Genomic DNA, 22,160 nt, shown 5'->3' on the forward strand with positions numbered 1-22,160 from the left:
TGTGACAGCTCTCACTGTTCTGCTCACGATCTTCTGAAGCGGCATGAGGACCAAGGCTGTAAGGTTTTACAGTTCTGCTAATATTTCACTCTTAATATTATGAAACACCTCCCACTGGCATCAGATCCTCTCCTCCACACCTCAACACAGTTTTATTGCATCAATTTTGAAAAGAGAGCAGATCCTTACCATGTGGATGAGGAGCAGAATTTGAATTTAAAAAGGAGACAGAAGATAGAGTAAACACAAGGCTGAAGAGGAACTACTTGGTACATTCTGGTATCACAATTCAACTGATTTGATATGTAAATGGCACCAAAAGGGGAAATTTTCTCTCCCCCTCCAGGTCACCACTTCTCCTCCTAGCATACCTGCTGACTGCAGGGGAAAGGGGGGCTGAGCTGGGGTTTACAGAAAGCCGTCTGTCTCACAGGGCTCCAGGCAAACAAAGGAGCAAACAGACTCGAAATTTCAGTCAGTCCTGCAGTCGCTGGAGGGAGAATTGGCTGTAGAGAAAAGAGCACGAGAGATGCACCATCTCCCAAACTTAGCAAGAACCGAGCTGTAACAGCAGCTCCTTTTTGGTGAATACATACTCTTTGGGTATTTAAACCGCTCTACCCAGGCCAAAACCACTCAGCTTCCAACTGCATCTTTTCAATCACTAAATAGTGAATGAAGGCTCTAGACAAGACGCTGGAATCTCCCCTTCTCCAAAGAACACAAATGGACATTCTTTCACAACCCACATTTTCTAGTTGAAACAAACTAGTTATCATTTTTACTGAAGGAAATCCACACCTTGGGGCGGGCAGGGGTGGAAATTAGTCATGAATGGGACATCAAGACTTCCAGACCTGAAGATTTCTTACCCAGGTGAACATCTGAGATGGCATCAGCTTCACCGAAGTGACCTACGATGCTATGTCAGAAGCCAGGCAGAGTGCCTTTTTTGTCATGCATTAAACTAAACTGGTCAAACTAAACAAAGACATTTTCAAGACACTCTAAGTCAGTCTAATTTGACTGAATTAGGAAATGGGGGGGGGGGGGGGAAGTGCCAGGAATTTTAATGAGCTTTGGATGAGGGACAAATGCCTCAAGAGAAAGATGTAAACTTGACTGAATGCAGGAAGGCAAACCCTGAGCTCCTTGAACCCCCTGGAGAAGCGTTAACGCATCTGTCACTCTACAGCAGGCCCCGCACTATGTAACTAACCCTTCGCATCTGATCAGCAAGCAGGTACAGAGGGCTCGTAAGCGAAGACAGAAAACACCCTCCCACAATTCCAACTAGTATCAAATCTTTGTAACAATACATAAAGCAATAAAGTGACCACACACAGAATGATTTACGACCCATTGAGAAAACTATTGTTTATTTAGAAAAAAGGTTACACTGGTAGAATTCAGCAGATAAAAAAATTCTTTTTTTTTTTTTTTTAAAAATGTCATTGTGAAACTTTTCAGACTAAAGTTCAGCAATACAAAGCTCCTGTAGCTGTAATTGAAACTTAATTTATTTCAGTTTTGAAGAGAGCATTTCCAATCAATCTAAAAACAACGTGACAAACAAAAGGTGTGGCAAGGGACAACTGAGCACAGGTTTAGGTTGGGATGGAAGGGACAGGGTTCATTCTTTGTTTCTTTAAACAAGTCAACGTTGTACACATAATATACAAATAATCCCTAAGCATTGCATGAAAACAGTGCTCCCACTTGACTTTTTTTTTTAGTCACTGATATTAAAAACAGGCCAAGTAATAAATAAAAACTGAGTTTAAATGAGGTAAATCCAAAAAGGTTCAATAACTGTTTATTTGTGGTTTTCAAACATCTAAAAGAATGCATTTCAGGTTGAAAGAATTACTAAACTCAGGCAGTATTTTTGACAACCTAAAGTGGAACTCTGTACACATGAAACCTCATTTGCACTATGGCAACTGTTTGTTTGCAGCACATTGTGCTAAAATATGGAATAGGTAACACTTTCAGCCAGGTACTGAAAATAAATGTGTAAGAAACTAAGCAACAAGTTAAAATACAGTAATGTACAACTCAACAATTAAATCCTCAGCGTGGGGAAATAAAGCAGAGAACTGAATAATTTAAGGAGATGCAGATGGGTCCTCTTCATTCACAAATTTCTGTGCAATCTATACTCTGGAAAATACATTTCTGGTCACAGCTGGATATCTTCCCATTTCAATCTCACCTGCAACAAAGGCATATATAATTGAAATTAGATGTTGTTCAAATGAACACTGATCTCACAACTTTGAATTTTGAATGGAATAAAATGCTAAGAATGAGAGGGGAAAATAAAACTATTTTCATCAGTCATTCATTCCCTAAGTCTAGTTTAATCCATAGAAAGAACTGTATTAATGTGAGCACTGCATTTTAAGTAGTGAAACACTAATTTGAAGATACAAATAAGAAACAAGTAGTCACTTGTGAAGGCAAAAACTCTTCTAGAAGTACAACCCCCTCAAAATGTTACTATCTCTAAATTAGGCAAGAAATAAATGCAGTCAATCAGACATACATTAGGAAGAATGTTACAAAAGATGTAACAAACAGGAGCGCAGGATTAGATTCCACAACCGTGTTGCTGTAAAAAGCATTTTTTCATACTTCACTACGCAAACAATGGGGTGTTGTCAGTGTTCTAGGCCAGATGCTCCAGTTTAGCCCATTACATAGCTGGATGTGAATTTTACTGTGCAGCTGACATTTACCTAAGCACCTGTTGCTTAAATCATGATGTAGTCATGAAAACACAATTGTGCTTTTTTAATTGATAACAATCCTCACTTTATATTGAATTGCTGGTCAAGATAAAACTTCACATTTTATTATTAGAAAAAGCTGCAAGTCCTCAGTAGTGAACTTCATCTACCAAGATTGCCTTTTTTTTTTTCCAAAAGTAACATTTAAAGAAACAGGAAAAAAAACCTGGGATCCATCCACAGTGATCAGACAATAATGGCTAGGAAGGACAGAGTCAAAAAGATTCCATGGAATTCTTTGCAAAGAGTGCTCATAATTTTCAGTTTGGAAGCTATTCACAGAAGCATATTCTGTTATTTCAAGAAGATAAAACAAATAGTACTAAGAAGCAATAACCTGAACTCCTACCCTTTCTTCTACCAACACCCTCCAAAAAGCACATGGTATCAGCATGAGCTTTGTTACCCCACACCCCCCCCCACCCCATCTGCCCCCAGCTTCAGCAGCTGAACAAGCAATGTCACCAAATGAAACTCTTGAGACCCTTTTTCCAAGGGTTCCCCCCCTTTGCTCTTTGAGGCCACAATCCACATGTGCCATATTCTTTGATATTTGTTGAATACTATCACTTATTTTCACGTTTACCCAACATATACACACTTTTTAAAATGTAAAATTGTCCACTGCTTTATGTAGAAAGATTGGTAGCGCTGTGTCACTCAAGTTGGGTAGGTCAGGTGAACTAATTTTAAGTTCACTGGGGCACTTTCTTTTCCTTCCCAAGTAACTGAAAATGAAATATTCCAAGGCTCTTCAGATGGCTAGATGCAAAGAAGAGAAAAAACCCACCCTCACACCCCAAAAACTAAATTTAAGCCTCCACATATTTGCATAGGTCTGAAAAAAAAAATTGAGAACACTGTCAGCTTCAAAGAACAATTTATTTTTCTAAAAGCTCCAGTCTGAATATGGGTTACTCAAAATACTCTGAAGTTTCTTTTCTTTCTGCAAATAGTCAATGCCTCCATGTGAAAGTTTTCCTTTGGCTTCTTCCTCCTCAAATCTGATCAGGTAAAAGATTAAGCAGAGATAATGAACTGACTTACTACACTATACAGCAATCTGGTTTAAAAGCTAGTGCTTCTACCATATTAGGCAAGATATTCTTAACAGGTAGATTATCAAGACTGATGACTATCAGGATCACATGGTTTCACCTTTGGTGTTGTATGGCAACCTTTCTTGGAAAAAGTGCCAAACATGCAACTCACACCAAACACTGCTGACCCCCCCACCCCATACTTTTTTTTTTTTTTTTTTTGATGGGGAGCGGTGTGAGGCAAAAACCACACTTGAGCATCTATACAATCTCTATGCTGATGATGGGGAAAGATTTTTCCCTGGGATAGAATTAAAAAAACACAACCATCAAAAAACTAAAAAATCAATCACCCTAAAAAAATTCCCCCCAAACAACCAAAAAACCTGCCCTAGGTAATTTCAGCCTTTTCACACTCAGGCTGTTTTGTTTGTATATCCTTTATCAGTCAAAAGGAGCCACAGGAGATATCAAGTCAGAGTAAATCATAAAAATTTTTACCTTGACTGGAACAATCTTCATTATCTGTGCTTGTCTGAAGATTTATGAGTAGATTCAACGTTAAGGAAAAAATATATTTTACTTCATATAATAAAAAGGAAGCTCATTTTCTGTATTCTTCTGAAATGTTAATGTGTCAAAGGATATTGTTTCTTTTCTTCTTTCCCTCCAGTACTGTCTCGTTTTTCTTTCTTTTCTGTTTTTTCTTTATCATGTCTCGATTCCTTTAAAAAATACACACATGGTAAATAGTTTATTATCGTATACATTGTACAGTCTGATTAGAAGAATTATACATATTTAAAGTTATAACTGGCCACAGCTAAAAAAAAAAATCAGAATGACAGTAATCAGCTTTTATGATTTCTGAGATTATTCTAACTTTGTCTTACGGTTCTATGATAACCGCTATCACTAAAGGAGTTACAGTAACTGGGAACTACTGTTTGGTGTTTCACAAATATATGACTACAATATACTTCTCTGTTTTCACAAAAAAAAAAAGCTGTACTGACACATACACTTGAAAATCTGAATACAAGCAGACTAGTTCATATGTAAATTAACCCTGCTTTCACATATTTGCTCACCAAACCAGTACGCAAACATTCCAGATTATTCAAAACCTAAAGTGTAAGTTCTGACTTTTCCTGGCTACTGCCAAAATGAACTATTCCTCCAATTTATCCTGCCAGGAGTGACTGCTGAAATACTTAGAGCCACAAGATACCAGAATTTCCAGAAGTGTTTTCCTATACATTCACAGTGTATCTTTTTAATTTAGGCCATAAAGCAGCAATAACATTTAGGAAAAAAGAATCAGCTTGTTCTGTCAACAACAACAACAAAAAAATCAAATCAACAAAATGACAACAGTTTATTTTACCTTTTTGCTACCAGAGGAGCTCTTCTCCATCTTTTCTGCTTTAATTGAATCACCTTTCTCTTTTCCTGAAGATTTGGATTTGTTCTTCTCCTTCTCCTTTTCATTTAAGCGAGGGGAATCAGAAGGACTTTCACTTTTACTATGTTTTGAAGAACCAGCTAAAAACACAACAGGAAGTTGTAATTCACAACAAATAAAAGCCTAATAAACACACGCACGCAAAATAAAATACGTACTTGTCCCATTTTCCTCTTTGCGTCGTTTAGTTGAATCCTGTGGTACCTCTCGGTCACTGTTTGAATGATCCTGGCACCAAATACAATTACGCAGATGTTAGCAGATTAAAACATACTCCTGAAGTAGCACCTGCTTATAATGTTAAGAACTAATTTTTGAATACTTAAAATGCAACTGAGTTATTACATCTTATGTAAAGTTTCTTGAGATCAGTTTTGAAGGGAAAAAGTTTCTAATACATTACTGTAAACCGACCTTTGAAAAAGTAACAGAACAAAAGAAAAGCAACCCTGATATGGATCACTTCTGCTTGGATAGGCTGTACAACCAATTATTACTGCACGGACTTTGAACAGAAAGCTTTCCAAGTATATACCAACTTTCTAAACTAGTTCATAAAAAATTCACCAACCCTTTTTCGATCTTTCCTGTCCTTTTCATCTTTCTTCTCTCTCTCTCTGGATCTTTCCCTTGACTTGTCCAAATCTTTCTTGTCCACTTCTCTCTCCTTACTCTTGGACAGTGTTGGAGTAGTGTGGTTAATGTAGTGCTGTTAAATTAAGGCAATATCACCAAATATTAACATGTATTCCTAGATGTGTAAATAAAAAGTCTTACTCTAATATAACAGATCTAGCTCAAAGAGCAAAATTAAACATTAATACTTTACTAGCAAAAAAAGTGATTGAAGACACTTTCAAACTTGTCATCTATAATCTAACCCATAGCTTTGTTTTCTCAATGCTGGAAATTCAAGAGCACTTTCTCTTAACTGAAACACTTATATTAAATACACACAACATTGTTCACCAGTATTGTTCAATACGTCAGAGAAATCAGACAGCAGTACTACTGAAACAGGATATGCAGATTCCTGGACTGACTTAACGCTTGCGATCTTGCCTGGAATGAATGAATGGCATCAGCTGCTTAAACAGGTTCTAATTAATTTTTAGAGAAAAATCTTAATCCACGAAGTATTTAAGCCAATACTTTGAATAATGTGTTTTTTCATCTAAAGTAATACCAAACTCCACCTTAAGCCTGAACTTCAAATGATAAAAGCAGCTGAACATAAAGAACTGCTTTTGCTCTGTAATGTGTTCTAGATTGTTATTCCGCTCTCTCAAGCCAATTTTGATAGGCTCTGTAAAACACATTAGTTTCACAAAGCTGAATGTTTTTAATATAAACTGTGGTTTCAGGGAAGGAGAATAGAAAAGTTACAGTAATGCCAAGTATAACATTTGACAAAGTTTAAGTGCTACTCTGTGTGTGTGTATATATATCTAAGGTAGCACAAATATTGTATAAATACCAATGCATTACAGAAACTAATTCTGTCTTTTTAAATAGAATTATATAGCCAGATCTTTCTAAGAATTAGTTTTCATAAAATACCAATAAGAGTACATTTTAAATTAAAAACACCTTTCCTGAGTATTTTATATATTTAAGTTACAGCAACACACAGATTTAAATCAGTATACTTTAATCCTTCCCCAGTTCCATAAGCCATCAATTTTTTTTTTTTTTTTTTTGGGGGGGGGGCGGAATCTTTTAATTAAAACATTCTCTGTGTTTCTTTTTAGGGAGACATCTTACTTAAAAGGACACCAAAGAAAGAGGTAAGTGGAAGATCAGTTTAGAACAGTCTAGAACTCACTTGAACCAAACCAAATATTGTTTCAAATAGTTTTATTCTTTAAATTAAACCTGTCCTCCTCCAGTTCCAGTAAATGTTTAACTTACCAAAACTTGATGCTACTGGTCCTATGTTAAAAGTCACACTGAAAATGTTAGGTCTCTTTTCCCTTTATTACTTAACTGGAATTTTATTATTCTCCTATGCCAGAGACTGAACCTTCAAATACTCCTTTCACTAGATTCTTTTCTTTCTGCTCTTTTCCCCTCACTCCTCTTTTCTTATTCCTTTTCCCACATTGCCATTCCACACGTAAATTTATCCTTGCTCCCTTTTTTGCTGTCAGCTTTTAACAGTGACTTGCAAATACATTTTTTCTATGCAGCCCCATTGCGTTGTCTCCCAGAGATGCTTTCCATGGGAGAAAGCAAACAAATAGCTCTGCTTTCTCCTATTCCATTTCTTAAGTTCACATGGTTCTTCAAGACAGATTCCACTGCTCTTCTACCATCCCAATGCAGAGTTCTAGAAAACTGCATCCCTCCCACCCCCCTTTACAAGAAAAGGCTGATTTAGCTCGTTAGGCTTTATCAACTTGCTTCTAGAAATGCTGCTAACTGAAACCACATCAAATTCTGGGCACTGCTATATGTTGTGCAACTGGGGCAAAGGCCAAAGCAAGAATAAACACAAACCTAACTCAAGTCTGGCACCATTTATTTCATAACCTGTGACGTAAACCAACGTTTCAATGGTCTGGCCCAGAAATTGGGCAAAGTCAGGAATAAAGCAATACAACAGCACTAGGCTTCTACTAACTATCAGTGGAAGCTGAACTCATAACTCTTACAGGCTTCTGAATATCCCATCCTTTCCCCAAGTAAGAACATGGCAGTAAAAAAGAGCATTTAACTTGTCTTACACCATGTATAGGGAACATTGTCAAGAAGTGCCTTAAGTCTGTTAGAATGGCACTGAAGAATGAAAATTAGTTCATTAAGTGAGAAAGAACAGAAACAGCATTTAGAAGTGGAAAAAAAGGGCTGGACACCCCCCATCCCCTGAGCACTTAAACAATAAATCCATGAAAAAGTCACACAACTGCAATACACTTCTAGCCAAGTCTATACAAACACATTTCGTTAATTCTAAAATTTAACTTTTCAAATTGACTAGAAAAATAAAGCTATTTGTTGATCATTTAATTACAAATAGCTCCACTATCTGCTTGATTACCACATCAATGTGTTAATAAATAAAATCAATAGTTTTAAATAAAAATTTAGCTTAACTAATGAAAACTTCAGTGAAGTTTCAATTAACCAGTTTAACCTTGACTAATACAGTAAGGGAGGGAAAAGCAAGATTATATAGACTACCATATACCACACTTCAGATAGATGCGAGCTCAAGAAAAATACTATAGTTTTCTAATTTCAAAAAACTTAAATATACCAGATATCATTACAATGATCTATAAATAATTTTTTGCAAGTGTATGGATTCAATCTATAGACACTATAATTTCATCAAGCATAAGAATCAAAGGATGCTTCCTATATACACTCTACCTATAAGTAGGTATGTTTGGTACCGGAAAGATTCAGTTAAAAAAACCTATCAGCAAGTGTCCATTATAAGATCAGAGCTATTCTGAATTAAAACATATAAAGTGTTCTGAACACTTTGTATAAACAAAGAGAACTACAAGTAAAACAGCAGTGTAAATACAGGATAGGAAGTGATAATACATTATGCATTTTTAAATTAAGTGAATGTAAGTAATCCTAGATAAACCCTTAAGTTATCCAGAAAGTCCAAATGGTCAGCATTTTCCAAGTGATAAACGTTTGTGCTATTTAGTTACACACTGATACTGACTGCGTAATCAAAAATCTTAATAGCAACTTTAGAAGATTTGGTCCATTTCCTATTAGCCACATACCCTAATATATAGCAAGTTTACAGTATTTGTGACTGTTACTATGCAAGTAGTTGATTTAAAAAAAAAAGCAACAGAACAGTTGCAGAATCTGTCTAAAATAAAATATTCCAAAACGTCATTTAACTCATACCTCACTCTACTCAGTGCTTCTCAGGCCACACCTGGAACACTGTGTTCAGTTTTGGTCCCCACTGTGCAAAAAAGATGGGGACAGGCTGGAGAGCATCCAGAGAAGGGCCACAAAGACCGTCAAAAGGCTGGGAAGCCTGCTGTGTGAGGAACGGCTGGGAGAACTGGGTTTGTTCAGCCTTCAGAAAAAAAGGTTTAAGGGAGACTTATCACCATGTTCCAGTATTTGAAGGGTGGCTACAAAGAAGATGGAGACTCCCTTTTTACAAGGAGTCACATGGAAAAGATGAGGGATAATGGGTACAAGTTACTCCTGGGGAGATTCCCATTGGACACGAGGAAAATTTTTCACAATGTCAACAATCAGCCGTTGGAATAATCTCCCCAGGGAAGTGGTGGATTCCCCAACATTAGACATGTTTAGGATTGGGCTGGACAGGGTGCTGGGCCATCTTGTCTAGACCGTGCTTTTGCCAAGAACAGTTGGACCAGATGATCCCTGAGGTCCCTTCCAACCTGGGATTCTGTGATTTATGAACTCTTAAAAGCATTCTTTAGCACACATGCTCATAAGATACTGAATCGTGTTTCCAGGAAGCAAATGCACAAAGTTGATCGTTTAGGATGTTGTCTGTGATGCTTAGAAATGTAGTACTATAGCATTAAAACGTGACTAAAATAGTAGTAAGGAGAAAGAATACTGATATTCCACAGATACGCCTCAAACATTTACGGTTTTAAATAACTACTGTTTTTTTAATTGGTATTAAAAAACCCCTAACTATTCTAAGAACTATTTTAATATTCTGTTACCTCTTCAGCCCAATAAATGGCTTAATCATAAGGACATTTCTATAAATTTGCAAGTTTCAGAGAGGACCAGAAAAGGTACTGACCCATAAAATCTCAAAAATATTGACAGAATGGTAAATTCAGGGGATTTTCGTTATGTTGCTTCCACTTAACTACCCCTCTCTCCTGTACAGAGGTTCTATATACCAGACTGAAAAAAAATCCCTCTGTTACTACACTAGCATTTACAAGAATGGAATTTGAATTTTCTGATGGGGTTTGCCACAAGACCAAAAGTTAAGTTCTCTCTGCAACAAAACATGAAAGTAAACTTTGGTGGTGTCTAAAAGATTCAAACCTTTGCTGAAGAGTCCTTGAGTTCGTTGAGGTTGTCCTGTAGAAAATGAATGGAGATGACACGTAAGCTGGAATAGTTTTCAGAAACCAGAGGAACTTTGGGAAGCATGGCCGTACCCTTGAAACAAAAAACAGCTACTCCTTCTGGAATAAATCTTATGTTAATATTGTACACTGAATAAAGCCAGGAATTGAAATATTTTTAAAAAGAAAAAAGGAAAAAAAAAAAAAAGACAGTCATATCTATTCTCTAGACCCAATTATTAAGTAAACTACAAAATGTGTTTATATCTAATTCTTCATAAAACCATGAAAAAACTCTCCCGCCAAGACAAAATGTAAAGAAAAAAAATAGTCTTAACTCTAAATATAGCTGAACCACAGGTGAAACAGGTTTAAAATGTTTTTAAACCTGTATCTTCTCCACTTTCAGTTAAATGTGGTAGAAGTTACTCTAGAATGACTTTACATTGCCATTTACAAAAAACAGGCAAGAAAAACTTGGTCATTTTGAGTAGTTATCACTGTCACCTGCTTCCTCAAATCTCATAACAGCTATTTGAATTCTCCAAAATTAGCCTAAATCTTTCAAGTAAATCTTACATAGAAAAAGATATACTCTTTGAAAAACCAGAAAAAAAGAAAAGCTTGTTCTAAAGTTGGTAAGGTGAAGTATAAAGGCCCACATAAAATCCATCACAGTGCTCTTGATGAAGTATTAATAACTTACAGTTTTAAATGTTCAACGTACTGCAAACTCAAAGATTCCATGAACATAGATGGTTTAGAAATAAAATAAATATGGAGCAAGGAATGGCTACCCTGAGTCTTCAAGTAGGCTACGCCCATGGTTTTGTGCTGCGCTTGAATGCTTGGGGTTTCTCTTTGCTGGGTAGTAGGCTTGGTTGCCACATCTGGTTTTATCGTAACGCAGGGCTCAACATGGTGGGAACCCATTGGAAATAAACAAACCTCGAAGGGAAGGTACAACAGAAGCTGCATGCGCACTGAATATACACAACTACAGGAGAACTGATCACCAAGGAGACTTTAAAATGGAACTCCTTTCAAGATTCCTCCTTAGAAGGCACATATCGGTATGATGCTCATCAAGAAGCCTGATGAATTCAGAGGTATCGTACATCCCGTATCATCCAGGAATCTTCAGTGCTATAGATTCTTCAATAGAAGTGCAGAAAAATATGCTCCACTCTGCTGCAAAGACTCATTTGCTTGTAGCTACCATTGCACTCCAAAAAAACTGACTGCTTAAAACAATGAGGCACTTCTGTGTAAAAATTCTCTTGCAATTTCCAAACACTATTTACAAAATTTGTGCTAGGTCCTTGAAGCATTATTTTGGTTAATTAAAAATACTTTTATAGAAAAAAAGACAGTCCGCCAATAAAGAAAAGGAATGCATTTTCTAATGCAACATAAAACCTCCAGTGGTTCCAGTGTATACTTGGCACAAAACTTGAAGGAAGTCGAACATTGGCATCCCAAACTCGTGAGCCTAACATGGGTGCTGCCTTCCTCAGGCTATACTAACCTTTACTGTTGAGGAATGTGATGGAGAAGAATGTGTATCAACTTTGCGGCGTTTTTGTTCTGAGGAAAGAAAAGAACAATAGCATTATTAAAACACATTTAAAAAGAGGATAATCTAATCATATGGCTTTCTGAAGTACCAAAATAATTTAAGCTAGAGTTCAAGTTTTACCACTATGTAAATTTTTTTTTCCTTAAGCTGACTAGAGTTACCAGCATGCCTTGACCCTCTTTATGAAGGTTTGCAGGAGAAATGTGACGTGAACAAACTGCTGCTAAGTTATGCTCATTTCAAACTTCCATTTTATTTAAGTCTGTGTCTGAATTTGAGTTGCTATAAAGACCCTGAAACCATGAACCCAGCAAAAAGCATTACAACCCTCCTCTACTTCGTTTGCCTTAAGCAGTACAAGTATAAAACTCAACATCAGCCTCAGATTATAAGAACTTAAAATATCAACATTAAAGATTTGTCAACCCTTAATATAAGAAAGAATGGATAAAGCTTACTGTGTCTTTCTTAAGGACACAAAGGCCTACATCTTCCATATCCCCCGTTTCCTTTCAATTCAAAGGTTATGATGAAACTCTCAGAGTACACTCGTAAGGTTTCTGCATTAAATTCTTGCAAAACTTGCAAGGCCACAGTTATACAAATATATTTTAATAAAAGACCATTTAGACTTATACTAAATATCGTAGGCTTTATGAAAATGAGCACTCACCGAAGACATGGGAAATTCACACATTCACACAGTTCGTCTTTAGGAGACATCCTGACTACCTACTTCAGGCACTAACTGTATTTAAAAGCCAACGCCAAAATGCTAGCTCTTAAGTAGCAATTCTTTCTTACCACCTCTAGCATTTTTTGACATTCAGCGATTTTCCAGTGAGACATTCCATTTTTCTAGACAAGAACAGAAATCAAACATGCAAACTTACCCCTTTCAGATTCTGATGTTTCTGATCGGGGAACAGGTGACTTCAAGGACCCAGCTACTGGCATCTTTTCTCCTCCTTTAGCATTTTCCTTGGATTTAATTTCCTTTGCTACATCTCTTTCTCTGGACGGCTCCTTTTCTCTCTCCTTTTCTGCAGTCGACTTGGACTCAATGATGGTAACAACTGTCTTGGATTTTTCTTCTTTTGAAGCTTTTTCTTCTTTCTTGACTTTTTCCTTCTCTTTTTCAGATTTTGGTGTTTTCTCCTTGATCTCTCTTGCTTTATCATCTTTGTTTGCCCGTTCTTCCTTTGGTTTATCCTTCCCCTCCTTCCCAAGTGCCTTCATCTCTGGAGTGGCAGCTGGAGTCTTTTCTTTTTTTTCTTTATCTTTTTCCTTCCCACTTTTTTCTTTATCATCTTTCTCTTTAATAATTTTGCTGCATCAAAAATAAAAAGCCAATTAGCATGCATACAAAACCAGCTCCAGTTTTATCACAAAAGTTTTACTTCCAATGGTTTGATAGAACCTCCTGAAGCAGTCGCTGTGAGATTTCAGATTTGCTGTCTCTATCAGAACAGCAACAAGCAAATGGTTCTCATTTGTTTTAGCTTTATTTAGCTAAAATGGAATGCATTTAACAACAGTGTCAGAGAAGTACAGCTGTATATTTTGGAAGAAATAATCCCATTTATTAGACTTCGAATAAATGGAAACAGTTTATATGGAAGCTGAAAGTAAAAAATAAAAAGCAGGTCACTTTCAAGTATAATTCTATGGTTTGGAAGGAAGGAAATAGAGAATGTCAAAGAGTAGTTTTTCTCACCTATTAGAAGCACTGTTTCCATTGCTTGTTGCCACCTTCGGTGTAGCATTAACAGCTTTATTAATAACTTTCACCACACCCTGAGACTTCTCCTTTAGTTTATCTGTTTAAAAAAAGAGAACAGCTTTATTTCAACAAGTTAATATACATCCTACCGGTTAAAATAAAACAAGTACCAAAGCATATTTATGTAAAATCACGTGTAGCTAGCAGTTAAAATAGGCAATTAAATGCAGAACACCCTCTCCCAAAACCAACTAAAAATAAAGAACACACACTGACGCTATTTAGCATCGCGTTTAGATTTTTTTTCTTTTCAGTTTAATAAGCCAAATTTTGAGAGTAGCCTGTAATGTCAGAAGGATTCTACTAAAAATAAATAGTAATCATAGGTTTGTTTACCAGTCTCCTCAGTAGTGCCTTCTTCCAGTCTAACTGTATTTATTGTGAGAGATGTAGGCATCCCAGCACCACCTGGCCCATTTTGTACTGTTGCAGCTACAGCATTCCTGGCAGGTGGGTCTTTGTGGTGGAATTCATTTTCAGGTATCATGAAAGGCTTCCTACTTTTCAACTGCCCAGAATAGCTGCAAGTCGCACAGATTGTTAAATATGCACAAACATAAAGCAAAACATGGCTTGAATTTTAAATGAGGATCTAATCTAACAGTTCATCTGTTATTTATTTCACAGTTTTTCCCAACTGACAGGCAGTTTCTTCCCCCTTTATCGATGAGCTCAAAAGGAAAAAAAAACCCACACACAAAACAACAAACAAACAAAAAACCACTAGACACAGAAGCAGCCCTACCTCCACACCCTCTTCACCACCACACACACCCCTGCCAAACATACAGAAGAAACAGCCTACTAACAAAACTTAAAACTGTTAGGGCAACCTGAATTGCCCTTCAAGCATATGTGGATGATTCTGCATTCATCACAGAAAGATGTAAAACTAAGCATTTTAGTTTAGCATTTTAGAATCATGTAAACTTCCAAATCTAAGTGGTCTTGCATCAATAGCCCTTGGCTTTCTTCATTCTACTTGATGCTGTACTCTTTCTCTAAAATTAAGCTGTGCTCTTGTGAATGGAAATCTTTACTATTTAAAGTGTTTTACTAGAGTCTTGTAAAGGAAATGAGTGATCATCCAACACAAAATGAAAGTTTTCATTCACACTGCCAGCCCTGAGATGCAGGATATCGAAATCTTCTGTGATAAGGTAAAAAAAAAAAAAAATATCAAATGTTAGGACTGTAACAGTTCCGAGTCTTTAGAAGCCTTTCATGATCCACTTTTAACCACTTTCTTAAAGTAAGGTGTTGTTACCCCATAGCCAATGCATATAGATCAGGTCTCTTCTCTTTCTCTTCCTGACATATCTTATGTACTCTTCTTTCCAAGGCTTGGCCCAGGTTCAGCACTTTTGGATACCATGGAAGGATTTTGGTCAGCACAATCAGGATATTTCTGATATGTGTATATTCACCTGTTTCAAGGCAGTGCACAGAAGCCTAGAACACAAATGAAATCTAATGAAGTTTTTTTTTTATTAAAGCTTCCAAAAACCTAAGTTTTTCAGCATCTTTATTTACCTTAGTTAATTTATAGTGCCATTTGTGTACGACATGTCTAAAATTCTCATAATCCAACTGATCAGCTTTATTTCCACCATCAAATCCAGTTGCCCGTAATATAGTTAGGAAGCCTGGATAGTTGCCACATTCCTACATGGGCAAAAAAGAAAAAAAACCCACACATATTTTTCAGGAAGCATAAAAAGAATAATTCTGCAAAAGTCAGTATGATAACTGAAGCACTTTTTCACTGACTCTGCTAAAAAACTAAGACACGATCACACTTTACAAGATTAACACACATACTTCTTTTTAAAAGCTTATTTATGTTGAAATCTTAGTTGTGGGTGACAGAAAAGATTATTCATAATTTAACTAGCTTTTGCAAGGAGTATTATGAAAGTTTCCATATGGTCCCTAAATGATCTTCAAGACAAGCTATGAGAAAATCAGAAATGTAAGATATTTTTAGCCACTGTATTTTTTTGACACTATACAAAATTACTTGTATTAAAACTACATGAATTACAGAAACTCAATTCTAAGATTACACCATCAGAAAAATTCAATCACAGTGTTTTTAAATCTAACCATTTCACTAAATTCATTTTTATTGGGGTGAATTACACAAGTGACCATTATATAGTCTCATGAGCAAGTTTGTTTTACTAACTTCACGTACCTTTTCATATATGACTCTGTCACTGTGCCATCTAGTCACAGTCTCCAGCATACAGCATAAAAACCTGCCATATCTACTAGCTTCATTTTCAGTGCAACTTGCAACTGTGTATATAATATCAGAGAAAACCTGTGAATAAAAAGTTAGAATGACTTTATCGAATTACAAAAGGAACAAGAGCCAACAAGAATTTCAAATTTCTCTGATCTAAGCCACCATTAAGCTAGTTTCTAAATATAAAGGAGATCTCTTATAAAATATTCTCAGTTTATTTTCAAGACTTTTATTATCCAACTGCTGGTCCTTCACACTTAGCCCACACTTAGCATATAACTGCTGCTGACACACAGTTTTCCATAGTTAAAGTATGTCTTCATTGGCATGTAACTGTTTTGTTTTCAAATTAGTAATTTATTTGAGCAGGTAGAAGTAAACACCTAGCCAAGCTGATGCAAAAGGATTTTTTTCCTGGCCTGCACAGGTTCATCAGATAGCACTCATGCACTTGCCTACTTTTGTCACCTAGAACTGAATATTTGAGTAAGAATGCTCTTTTGGACCCATGAAATCAAAGCAGATACATACTTCAAATGTCTTATCTCAAAGGAAACCAGACAATCTTAACTGAATGTTCATATGAAAAGAATCTTCACCATAATTTTTTACACTACAGCCCCATAACACATTGTTTTAATCAAAGCTCATAGTCAAATCTGTTATAACTGTACGGATGATGCACTAACTTATTAATTTGACTTCTTATAGCAGTAAGTGCCAGGATGGTTCCAGTACCCCAGAACAGTACAGTCAGCTGGTGCTGTTGGAGCTGAATGTACCCTTACAAGATTCTTCTATCTACGTTCTCCACCTTTTTCCTCCACAGGAGGAAAAGAATGGCTGCATGAACAGTGAGAACAGCCTGAACAAATGCCTCCTCTAACTGTCCCATTTGACCCAGAAATTCAGGCTGCTACTGCTGTCAAAAGTACTCCCCGTGTCACTATGGGAGTCCCTTCCCATGTCTCAGCAGTGATACAAACTAGTCCACTGTCTGTAGTACCATTCGCCAGGGTCGGAAGGGTCCTACGGATGCTGCTTGTGGGGGGCGAGCATAAGAAAGTTGATACTACAGCAGTAGGGCACACAGCTAAAATGGGAGGGTTCGCTGAGGCTGCGGAAATGCAGACCACTGGAAGCTTGCAAAACCCGAATGCAACTCCTATGACTGCTAATGACTCTGCTCTGAAACTCTAATCTCATTAGGATAAATCAAACCCAAAATTTCTTGAAAATAAGCTCTAGGAAAACCTGGTTTGTAGAATCTGGAGTACAAAAGGGAACTTTTGATTGTCACAGATTCTAAAATTAAACATAGGTAATGATTTTGTTTACCTCTTTTGGGTGGCAGAGGGGATACTAGTTTTGCATACTTATAATAGTAATTAAGTACATACACACACACGTTTCTAGCTACTTACTCTGTCATAGCAGAGAAGAGTGGAGAAGTTGGGCGTTTTCTGCTGATGTACCAGTTCTACAAAGTGAGCACAATAGACTGCATCGATTGCCGAAAAAATGCATCGAGGAAATATACATAACTGCAAAAATTTTGTGATAGTCTCATTTTTGGTAGACTCTTCAAAAAACAAAGAAGTCGAGAGGAAAAAAAGGAAGAAAGTAAGTTAATGGGGTAACACTCAACTACTCTCTTCCCAAGTTCAGTATCACACATCCACATTTTTCCAGTTTGTACATCAGGCCACTTGTATTCCAGACATATCTTTGGCACTGCTTAGAAAAAATCAAAATAAGCTTAACTGTTTGAGGATGGGGGGGGGGAGAGTAGGAGGGTGGTTTTAGCAGATCTTTATTTCTTATTTAGAAAACTCTTCTATTACACAATGGGGGAAAAAACAGGCTCAGAAAAAAACTTTGGTAAACTTCTCCAACTGCTCAAATTCTGCACATTAGCGAAAGGAACACCATCTGCTATTTCTCTAGAACGCTTGTCTTCTCCTTTCTAGGTGGGGCTGACTTTTGGCTCGGTTTCCTTAGAAATGGAAGAACATGCTGTCTATGTACAATTCCTTAATCATTTTTCCAATCAACCAAACAATTACAGGAATTTAAATAGAGGAACAGTCTTCAGTAAACCACCATCGCAATACACACATTTTGTGAAAGTTTCATTCTACCACTGAGTAAAAGACTGCACTGTATGCTCAACAGTTACCCGTTCCGTTTGACCAACCACTGGTTGGTCACTGCTTGGTCAACACAACAGCCAAACACATACCCAAACTGGTCCCATGGCAGCTCTTCCCAGTTAACAAGGAGCATAAAAACAAGCTGGGAGGGATGTACAGCACAAAAGGAAGGTAGGAAGAAAAGAAACATATGGATGAAAGCACAGAACTGAAGACTGCAAACAGATGCCTTCAGTGGAAGAACAGTCATGATCCTCATGAGAGCAATTGGTGTTTTTGCACTGGGATTCTTGCACAGGCTGCAGGGCACAAGTCATAAGTCCCATGATTTACTTGCCTCGATTCTGTAATGCTCATGGAATAAAGCTTGTTCAAGAAAGAACTGTCAGCTTTTATTTAGCTAAAAATTTTGTGATTTTATTTTAGTATCTACCCCTCAAAGTTTATAACAAGCTTTTGACACTTAAAAAAAAACCAAGAGAATCACAGCTCATAGAACAATCAAGTGTTTAAGTTTTACTTCAAAAGTGTAAAAGTAAAGCAAGTAAGCAGCCAGTCAGAATAGCTAGTTTCCGATTGTTAAAACTACCAGTCTACTTATTCTGCCAAAAATGAACTTCCTCTTAATGATATAACCACTCTATCAAAAGTATCCACACAAGAAGTCAGTCTTCTAAAAAAAATATTAATAATTTTTTAAAAATAGTAAAAATAAATACTACTACAGTGCATGTGCTGTTAAATTTCCACATATAGCACAATTACAGATAATTTCTTTCAATAGGGAAACTGCTGAAAAAGTTAAGTTTGTCTCCAGATGCAATGCTGGGAAACTTCCTGCAGCTGAAGCCTGAGCACTCAAGAGCCAACGCTAAGCTATTCCCTGTACCCCACAAGCACCTGTATTAAGAATACATGTTTATATATAGATCATATCTACACAAACAATTTTCTACATGCTTTTGGGTGCTTCCTGAAGGAGACAAATTTATCAGTCAGCTTTAGACCAAGCTTCAGTCAGGTAGTAATTTTTCAACCAGTAATTTCATGTAGCTAATTAGCTGTCCGTACCAGTACATTAAATATTTATAGGTAATAACCTTTCTTGATTTAACTGTCAATGTTTCTTCATTAAATCAGTTGGGTGTATCTTACATGAGTCGAACAATAAAACGTTTTTCCACTGGATTATGCTAGGCTCCTTGGGACAGATGAACAACTACTTCCAGTTACAAACTGTAAGTTCTTCCAGAGAAGAAAACTGACCAGAGAAAAACATTTCAGATTAACCATACTAGTAAAGTTCACAATCAATATGAAACATCACAGAGGCTTTGTCAGAGAAAAAAGTTTGTTCTGCCTCCTGCATATCTGCCATATGAAACATTTGCATGCTGTTTCATTTCGTGGTGCTGTTAGGCTGGCACAATGCTTATCTTGTCATTGGAACAGGGTTTACATTACAGCCCAAATATTGGCATACTGCTCCTAATCACAGGACTCAAAGGAAGTTAATAACTCAAAACACTCATTGAGAGTTTACATGCCTATTTCTTGCAATGTAACAATTATCCTAACTTAGCATTCTAACTGCAGTAAATAAGTGCAAGCCATCTTCCAATTACAACTTTCCACTGAATTGGTCAATCTCTTATTTTCTGAATTAGTGCAATATTTAAAAAGGTCTTGACATTGCAAGAAACAAACAGAACATCTCCCTGAAAACCAACTACTCGTCATTTGCAGCAGACACATTACATTCTAATTAAAAGTTTACCTTGCTAACAGACCTCAACATATGAGGAGATCAAATTTTAAAATCAGCATTAAGAATATTAGTGCAAGCTGAACTTTGAGTTCTGGGGACAGTGATGACTACAAAGACACCCAGAGTGTTTCCCCTACACACACTTACTTGCCAGAAGCCAGTTATCCTTCTCTAGTTTCAGTCTCTGTAGAACCCTCTGCACATGCTCCAGCTGCTTCTTCTCCTCCTCAAGGAGTTTGTCCTGAAGAGCTGTGCAACGTTCTTTTTCTTTCTTCTTTTTATTTGGAGGCTATAAAATGTCAATGCAACTCACTTGGTATTATACTAACACTTGCTATACATAGAGCAATTAAATTCCTGATAATGCTAAAGAATACTTGAAAAGCTTTCTATTTCACTAAAGAAATGTTCTGCTCTAGCAATCAACTGATTTTATGAACACTGGCTGACTAAAGTTAAGACAAAAGTGAACAGCTAAACCACAGATAGAGGTGTCAAAGATTGCTTTCTGAAACACAGGTTTTCCAGTAATTTCACTTAGTGAAGTCACTGGTACTTTTAACATGGGAATTATAAGGAAGAGTCAATCCAAATTATGTGAATGTGACAAATCAGAATGGATCAATCAGGTGACAATACCTCCCAGAACTAAATGACCTTAACATAAGGTTTCACGAAAAAGAGTCTTTCAAAGTTAGAAAGTTTAAACTGGACCATAAAATTATATAAACGTACCATTTCCTGATTGTCATCTATGGCTTTCATCTGGACTTTAAGTTTATTGACTTCTCTGTCATAGCTACTATGCGGGACGGCAAGGTCATACATTGTCAAAGACCAGAATGTAGCATAAAACTGAGGACTGATGTCATCCCAAACCTTGGGAAGGTGCAGAGAAATCACAGCATCATGAACAGGAGCCATCACCAGCTCACACGATGTAATGTATTTGTGAACTTTGTGCTGCTGTTTATTTCCCTTCTCAGCTTTTTTTAGTTCATCATACTTTGACTGTGGATAAAAAAAGAAAAATGAAAAATCTGTAATCTTTGTACACAAACAACATAACTTTTACAATGTAATTTAACTTTTCTCAAAAGCCTTTCTACATAGCAAACATTTACACACATGAAATGTCATTTATGTACATAAAGCACTGAAGAACGTAATACAGAACTTTTAGTATTCATCCATGTTGGATGGATTTATCTTTCTTCACTGATGCTGCTACCTGTTATTATAGTACCACATTATACTATACCTAGTAAAAATTGCTCCCGATATTTAACATTTTAGATGCAGGGACAAATTTATTTTTGACACTTCCTGAGATACCACACCTTTTGGCAGCTGCAATATTTTCCTCCACAGCAAAAAAATCTATATGAAACATCTACAGAAGAACTTACACATTTGGGGTAAGAGGGAAGGAGAGAAGTCCTACTGGTCACCCCAATCATCAGAAAAGATGACCTCATTAGCTACAACTTCTGTCAGTTGTGTGAAAGCTGACACATGGGTCATATTTTCTATGAAGATAAAGGATAACCTGTTCCAGCCCACAGCTTCTCTTTCCACCTCTACTCACAAAGCTTCTGCAAGTTTTATTCAGCAAACTTAAACTTTAGCAAGAACCTAACACGTATACTGATAACATGTAATATAGCAGCACTAAGAGCACACAAATAGAAGAGCTCGACTTACCGAAATATGGTGTGCATACATGGGTCTTGAGAGGAAAAATGCAGCATCGTGAGGTGTATGAAACTCATTACAGAGAACATCAATAGAAGGCACTCGCTTAATGTAATCCTCTGTGCTTAGATTGGATGCTAAAAACCCACCAAATTGTACCAGGGTGTCATGGCACTACATGGAAAAGATAGAAAAAGTTAGCAAACAGTATTATGTTGTTCAAAAGTGAAGTCAGGGAGAGCTTGGAAGCTTCCCCCCCCGCCCTTTTTAAAAAGTTAACACTACATAGTAAAGCAAGAATTTTCTCATGGGGGAAGAGATGCTAAATTTTCCATGCCACATGCTTCTGTTACTCTATGCTGACTCAACTCTATCTGCACTTAAAAAAAAAAAAAAGAGCCCTACAAAAGCCAGCAGAACTGTAAGAGCATTCTGTTCTATCAGAATTAAATTAAATTAGTTCCTACTGCCTAAGGCAGCAAAAGAATTCAGGCTGCTTCTTTAAAAAAAAAAAGTAGTAAGTTCATCTAACAAAGTAAGATCAGAAAAACATAATAGCCGACTTAAGAAATAAGAACTTAAC

At 36.7% G+C, this 22,160-nt stretch overlaps 1 protein-coding gene across 1 annotated transcript in view; it reads right to left on the reverse strand.

Moving 5' to 3' along the window:
- Positions 1 to 1,382: 1,382 nt before the first annotated feature.
- THOC2 (THO complex subunit 2) overlaps positions 1,383 to 22,160 on the reverse strand; it is a 54,439-nt gene continuing 33,661 nt past the window's right edge. Inside the window, exons 22-39 of the mRNA XM_059824232.1 lie at positions 21,587 to 21,751; positions 20,618 to 20,893; positions 20,030 to 20,171; positions 17,386 to 17,543; positions 15,908 to 16,036; positions 15,244 to 15,375; positions 14,978 to 15,162; positions 14,047 to 14,231; positions 13,645 to 13,747; positions 12,821 to 13,257; positions 11,877 to 11,935; positions 10,326 to 10,361; positions 5,869 to 6,006; positions 5,456 to 5,525; positions 5,220 to 5,377; positions 4,481 to 4,557; positions 4,334 to 4,381; positions 1,383 to 2,215 (exon numbers count right to left, since the gene is read on the reverse strand). Coding sequence (XP_059680215.1) covers positions 4,354 to 4,381; positions 4,481 to 4,557; positions 5,220 to 5,377; positions 5,456 to 5,525; positions 5,869 to 6,006; positions 10,326 to 10,361; positions 11,877 to 11,935; positions 12,821 to 13,257; positions 13,645 to 13,747; positions 14,047 to 14,231; positions 14,978 to 15,162; positions 15,244 to 15,375; positions 15,908 to 16,036; positions 17,386 to 17,543; positions 20,030 to 20,171; positions 20,618 to 20,893; positions 21,587 to 21,751 — 2,478 coding nt within the window. The 3' untranslated portion in view covers positions 1,383 to 2,215; positions 4,334 to 4,353. The remainder of the gene's footprint in view (positions 2,216 to 4,333; positions 4,382 to 4,480; positions 4,558 to 5,219; positions 5,378 to 5,455; positions 5,526 to 5,868; positions 6,007 to 10,325; positions 10,362 to 11,876; positions 11,936 to 12,820; positions 13,258 to 13,644; positions 13,748 to 14,046; positions 14,232 to 14,977; positions 15,163 to 15,243; positions 15,376 to 15,907; positions 16,037 to 17,385; positions 17,544 to 20,029; positions 20,172 to 20,617; positions 20,894 to 21,586; positions 21,752 to 22,160) is intronic.

The sequence above is a fragment of the Gavia stellata genome, chromosome 14 (assembly GCF_030936135.1).
Source record: "Gavia stellata isolate bGavSte3 chromosome 14, bGavSte3.hap2, whole genome shotgun sequence".
Taxonomy (NCBI): Eukaryota; Metazoa; Chordata; class Aves; order Gaviiformes; family Gaviidae; genus Gavia; species Gavia stellata.